The sequence below is a fragment of the Salvia hispanica genome, chromosome 1 (assembly GCF_023119035.1).
Source record: "Salvia hispanica cultivar TCC Black 2014 chromosome 1, UniMelb_Shisp_WGS_1.0, whole genome shotgun sequence".
NCBI classification, from domain to species: Eukaryota; Viridiplantae; Streptophyta; class Magnoliopsida; order Lamiales; family Lamiaceae; genus Salvia; species Salvia hispanica.
In genome coordinates, this window is record NC_062965.1 from 10,745,328 (window position 1) to 10,752,094 (window position 6,767).

Sequence of the window (6,767 nt, forward strand, 5' to 3'; positions counted from 1 at the left end):
CAACTAAGTTTTTCTAACTCGCAAACCTACTCTCACGATTATGTTGCAAGCCAAATGATCATCATAGAATGTGCCCCTCAAAGATGAAGCAATTATCCAACAATTAGAATAGAAGCAAAGTAATAAACAAAACACATATTAAATAAATAGGAACTGTATAAACCAAAGTCGTTACTAACACATCTAACTCACATTATGAAATAAGCTAAACACATAGTTTGTAGAGAAAACAATGAAAACATTAAAACTAAAGCAATAGAACCCAATGGTTGAATCTTGTAGTCTTGATCTTCTCTTGATTCCATACTTCAAACACCTTGGATCTTGATAATTAGTGGAAGAAACTCTCAAATATTATGCTCTGGAAATTATGCACCAAAAGGTTCCTTTGATAAAACTTGACGGGGTATTTATTACCTCAGGGTCGAATTCCCTTGATATGGTAAATTCTTCTTCTAGTATGGTAAGTCATGGAGAGAAAATAGGGAAAATTTGTGCTCCGCATTTTCCTAGCGGATTGCCGCACTATGTTCAGTGGTCACTGCAAATCATCCCGCAGCTTCTGTCTCTCGATCAAAGGTCGCTGCACTTGTTTCAGCGATCGCTGGCAACCATTCCGTAGCTACTGGATCTGAGCGGTCAGTGTGCACAACCCAGCGGTCGCTGAGCGTGTTCTTCTTTTTAGATCTATTTTTTCGAAGCGGACTGCTACAGGATCAACGGTCGTCGGCCGCTAGCCATCACTGGCTGGCTCGAATACTCCAGATTTCCATCTTCGACTTTTTGCTATCATTTTAGGCTCTATTTTGCACATTTCTCACAAAACACGTCAAAATATCAAAATAGATAAAATATACAAATAATGGACATGTAATGCAACTTTGAAACTCAAAACGGACCAAATAATGGTCTTAAAAGAGTGCAAAATCCGAGCGTATCAGTGTCCACTGAGTATATCAAGTACTTAGCTCTACATGTGTTTTCCCTATGCGCAGGTTGATCTATGACGAGTCGTGATGGGTGTTGAGTGGAGCTTCTGAAATGTGCTTGCTATCTTGTATTGAATAAGTCGGGTGTTGATATATGATGTCATTCTTTTCTCTTGAATGATTCCGCTAAGACTATTTACTGTTTTGAATAATGCGCTTTGCGTCGAGATACATTAAACTCGTTTACTTTGAAACATCTTTTGGATAACTCAATAAATTATATATTATGTTTATTTTTGTCAAATATGATATAGCTTCAATTCCCCTTTCTTCCCCGCTTCCTATATCCTCTCCCACTCGCGATCAACAGTTATTTCTATCCTTAGAAAGGGCTCTATCCTTAGAAAGGGCGGACACGACATCAAGTGTCTCATATTTCTTTATTTGAACCTGTCTCAATAAATATTTTGTTTCACTTTTACTATTTTTAGCAAGTGGACTCAAGTCTTACTAACATTTTCAATTCACTTTTCTTATAAATCAAAATAATTTTTAAATCTCACACCGATCAAATATTGGTCATTTCTTAGGGACTTGGTGGAAATATTGTTTTATGATAATGATAAGAGCATCTGCAGCTCCTCACTGGCACGGACGGCGTGGGTGCCGTTGGCGCGCCAACGCGCTGTCTGCCGTTGCGCTATCGCCGCTGGCATGACGCTTCTCAATGCATCGAGCACATCCGTGTCGCTGAGCAGGCTGACGCGGTGGCACGGTATTGGCCAACGGCTTAGCGGTTAGCAATTTCATTTTTTTTAAAAAAAATTGAATTTAATTTTAAAAAAAATTTAAATAAAAAAAAATAGTTTCCCACTTCCCAATAAATTATATCCGTTTTCTCCCCACTTTTAATTTATTTTTTAATTTTTTTCCCCAAAATTTACATTTTCATTTGAAAATACCCCCACTTCCACACAAAAATTTCCCACCACACTACACAAATCTCTCATCTAAATTCTCTCATCAATTCTCAATTCTTTCACTCTTACAAAACAAATGTCTGGCTTCGGCGATCACCCCTCCGACTCCCACTGTTGGAACCACAAATGTTTCAGCTCACAACCATTCCCTAGTCCGAAAATGCAATTCTCGGCCCCTCCTCAAATTCAAGGTTCTCAAGTTCCGGATGGTTATCGGCCTTACCCGGTGGACGACCAAGATGCCCCCGATGGGCGATATGGGTGGGCACCCAAACCTGGATCGGGAGGGAGCGGAGGCTCTCAGACTCCTCTTACTCCTACTCCTACTCCTCGTGGTGTCCGCCCCCGATACACTCCGGCGGAGATGGATTAGTTATTCAAAGCCTATTTGATTATCTCCGAAGATCCGGAAGTTAGCACAAACCAAAGCGGGGATAGGTTTTGGTGGCGCGTCTCTCGTCGGTACAATGAAAACTGGCCGGCTAGAACCATCTATCGCAATGAGAGTATGGTGCGCAATGCTATCTCCAGAGCCAACAAAGAAATCCAAAAATTCCAGTGGTATTACCTCCAGGAAAAGCGGTCGGCAGGGAGCGGCAGGAGGGAGCTCGATATCATCACTACCACCATGGCGACCTACCAATCCCAACATTACAAACAGTTCAAGTACCTCAACGCTTGGCAGGAGGTGCGCCATCATCAGAAGTATAAGGGTGGCGTAACATCCTTATCCAGCTCCTCCAGCAAATGGTCGAGGTCGGTATCCCTATCTGACGTCGGTGAGGATGTGGTGGCTAGCCAGCTTGCCGCAACTAACTTGGGTAGCCTCGACGCCAGCCCAAGCAGTTCCCAACTCCGGCCGCAAGGAAGGAAGAAGGCGACGGCCAACCGCCGTCGTGCCGCGACTCCATCCGCCCCCGCCCCCGCTCCCTTTGTGCCACCTCAACCCCCCACCAACTCGTTGTGGACCCTCTTGGCTCAACTCAATATGACCGAGACGTGTAATATGTCTCCGGAGCAACTTGAAGCGCATCGGACAATGATACAAGGTCTCTGACAAACATTGGGGATAGGGCCGGAGAACTAGTCTTCCACGGGGGGTATTTTTTAGCCTTTAATTATGTAATTTTTAATTTGTAGGATTTTAATTATTTATTTTTTATTTTTTAGAATTTTAATTATGTAATTTTTTATTTTTAGGATTTTAAGTATGTAATTTTTATATTTTAATGTATTTTTATATTGTAGAAATGTTTTTAGTAATTGAAATATTTAAATTAAATAATAGAATGGTGAGACCCTTGAGCATGTTTTTGCGGAAGAGCATGGATGTGAGTGTTGTGCTTAGGGGTGAGAATACGGATATCGGGTATTGGATTTACTCGTACCCGACATGATATCCGCCGGATTTTGGATATCCAATATCCAATTTTATGGGATTGAGTTTGGGATTGTGTATTGAAATATAAGATATATCGGGTATTGAATAACCCGAATGGATATTGAGTATTACCCGAATATCCAATTTATTATTTTAAGCATAATTTAAATTAGCTTTAGTCATTTTGCATTAAATAATCTTATACTTTAAAATAAAAGTGATCCATTTTTTTTCTGTTTTATACTACCAAATAAATAAAATATTAAAGACATTAGTCAATTTAGATATTTCTATATTTCCATTAATATATAATATTCAACTTTAGTATTAGTTATTAACATATATGTAAAGAGTCGGGTATTTGGGTACCCGATACGTCGGGTATGGATACCCGGGGCGGGTATTGGAGTATTCGAAAATATATCGGGACGGGTTTTGGATAGAGATTTTAGTGATTTTCGGGTTTGAATACCCGGTTTTTTCGGGTCGGGTATCCACGGATACCCGTATTCCCACCCCTAGTTGTGCTCTTGTTAATAAAATTGGGTCCGGATCGACATCCATACTCTTTGGCAAGAGCATGGACGTGGATGCTCTTAAGATTTTCGTACAAATTATTCACACCAAATATTAAAAACCTGATCACATAACCAAAAAGTTAATTTCATAGGGATTTATACTCTTTGTTGGCTCCATGTAGAGCCCTCAATGTAAGATGTGAACTTTGCCGTAAATGAAAGTATTATTAATAAGGAGAAGAAAAAAAAAACTATTGGACTGTACGTAGTTTTCCGCCATTAACTATAATTGTCGCATTGAGAAAATATAACTCTACAATTTTATGGCTTGATTTTCCAAAATCTTTCCTGTTCCTGTGTTTTTTTTTCTTTCCCGTTACTTTCCTGATTTTAGTTTTTCTGCAGTATTATGACTCGTGAGTTGTATTTCTTCATCTCGACGAAGTTACGCGACAAATGAAATTTAATTATTCAGTGCATTATAGAATTCTTTTTCCACACGCGACTTAATTCCACTAACAAAAAGCAAATCATATTACTCCATATAGACATCACACTTTTTTTTTTATAGTTTGTTCAACATTTTCTTTTTTTAAAAAGCTCTTTGTCACATTAATATAAACATTCTCCCTCCATCTATAATTAAATGTCACATATATCACCGACACGAGTTTTAAGAAATTGTTTAACTTTATAAATTAAAGTAGGAGAAAAAGTTCGTGGAATATTTGACCTACTTTTATATATTGATTCAATAATAAAATGTGACTTGAATGAATTAGTGTAATGTAGGGTTCACTTACAAAATATAAAAAAATTAAAATAAGATATTTATTGGCTGACGAACAGAAAAAAAAAAAAAAATGAAACATTTAATGACGGATCAAAAAAGTATTATTCTCTATTATTTAACACACAAATCAACATCTTCTAAAATTTTATGGCATTCTCTATTATGGGATAAACCGACCAAGGGAGTACAAAATTCAATGCCTTGGACGACTTAACTATTGACTTTGAAAACCCACTAATAAAAATCTCAAAGCAAGTCAAGATTGATAGTGAAATTGTAACCCAACACTATCAACTCATTTCTTTAAATATATCACTTATTAACTTATACAGTACTATCAACTTATTCACTACCAAAAATGGAGTGTATTTGGTCACTTGCAGTATTAGCACTAGCATTATTTCTCCACTTCCTAAATAAACAATGGCAGAGGAAGAAGAAAATAATGTTACATCTTCCACCGGCACCGAGGGGGCTTCCGATAATCGGCCACATCCATTTATTAGGCAAAAATCCCCACCAAGATTTCCGCCGCCTTGCTCAACAACACGGCGATATCATGCGCATGCGCCTCGGCTCTCTCCCGATCGTCGTCGTGTCGTCTCCCGCTGCTGCCGAGCTAGTGCTGAAGACGCACGACGCCGTTTTGTCCGACAGGCCCCACTACCTCTCGACCACGCGCCTAACGTACGGCCACAGGGACGTGATCTTCGCTCCCTGCGGCCCGTACTGGCGCAACATGCGCAAGCTATGCACGCTCGAGCTGCTGAGCGGGCCCAAGATCGAGGAGTTTCAGCCGATGAGGCGGGCCGAGCTGGGGGTGGCGGTGGAGGGGATCCGCCGGGCGGCCGAGGGGAGGGAGGTTGTGGATGTAAGTGCTAGAGTGGGGGGGCTTGTTGGGGATATGAATTGTTTGATGGTTTTTGGGAGGAAGTTTGTGGATAGGGATTTGGACGAGGAGTTGGGGTTTAAGGATGTTATTGATGAGACCACACGTGTGGCTGCGCAGCCCAATCTCGGGGACTATTTCCCGTCCATGGCGGTGCTTGATCTTCAGGGGCTCAACCGCCGCATTGAGAAGCTCAGCGCGACGTTTGATGGCTTTCTTGATGCCATCATTAATGATCATGTCGCGGAAAAGGAGGAGGAGAAGGAGAAGAAGAGCCGTGATTTTGTTGATGTTATGATGGCAATTATGGATTCCGGTGAGGCCGGGTTTGACTTTGACCGTCGTCATGTGAAGGCTGTGCTTTTGGTAATAAGAGCATCTACAATATTGGTCTTTAATCAGCTTTTGTTATTTTGGGCAAAACACCCTGGCCCTTGCAATCAACCTCATTTTTGTACTTAATTGTTATACTCCTATATTTGCATGTTATATTGATTTGTACTTTATTTTGAAGGATATGTTGATTGGAGGGATTGATACAACAGCAACAACTATAGATTGGATAATGTCGGAATTGATAAAGAATCCAACAGTGATGAAGAAGCTACAAAAAGAAATTGAAGAGGTTGTGGGGTTGGATCAAATGGTGGACATATCACAACTTTCTAGTCTCAAGTACCTTGAGTGTGTGGTGAAGGAGTCATTGAGGCTCCACCCTGTGGCACCGCTACTAGCACACGCCGCCCAAAAGGAGTGCGAGCTCATGGGTTACAACATACCTAGTAAAACACACGTATTTGTGAATGTATGGGCCATTGGAAGAGATCCCCATGTCTGGCCCGACCCCGAAACATTTTTTCCAGAAAGGTTTTTCAGGAGTAATGTGGACCTTCGAGGCCGAGATTTTCAGCTTCTTCCATTTGGTTCCGGTCGACGAAGTTGCCCAGGGCTGCAATTAGGATTGATGATAGTTCAATATGTGGTGGCGCAGTTGGTTCATTGCTTTGATTGGGAGCTTCCTGATGGAATGTTATCTGATCAGTTAGACATGTCTGAAAAATATGGAATGGTGATCACTAGAGCTAAACCTCTTATAGCAATTCCAATGTACAGATTAAGTAAAATAATTTAATTTTAATTACTATTATATTGTATTTCACTATTATCGCAGAACCGAACACCACCTATATGTAATTTCCTATTTTGCTTTGGCCACGAGACCCCTGATGTTGCATAATATTATTCATCAAAGTCAAAATCCAAACAAATTTATCTAA

At 40.3% G+C, this 6,767-nt stretch overlaps 1 protein-coding gene across 1 annotated transcript; it reads left to right on the plus strand.

Annotated features, from left to right (window-relative positions):
* Positions 1-4,953: 4,953 nt before the first annotated feature.
* LOC125219224 (cytochrome P450 71AU50-like) lies at positions 4,954-6,767 on the plus strand. The gene is made up of 2 exons (XM_048121141.1): positions 4,954-5,856; positions 6,005-6,767. Exons 1-2 carry the CDS (start codon positions 4,960-4,962, stop codon positions 6,620-6,622), a joined length of 1,515 nt encoding a protein of 504 aa, XP_047977098.1. The 5' UTR covers positions 4,954-4,959; the 3' UTR covers positions 6,623-6,767.

Coding starts and splice junctions, on each gene's coding strand:
- LOC125219224 (XM_048121141.1), top strand. CDS start 4,960: ATGGAGTGTATTTGGTCACTTGCAGTATTAGCACTAGCATTATTTCTC. Junction 5,857..6,004: donor ATGTGAAGGCTGTGCTTTTG/GTAATAAGAGCA, acceptor TTTATTTTGAAG/GATATGTTGATTGGAGGGAT.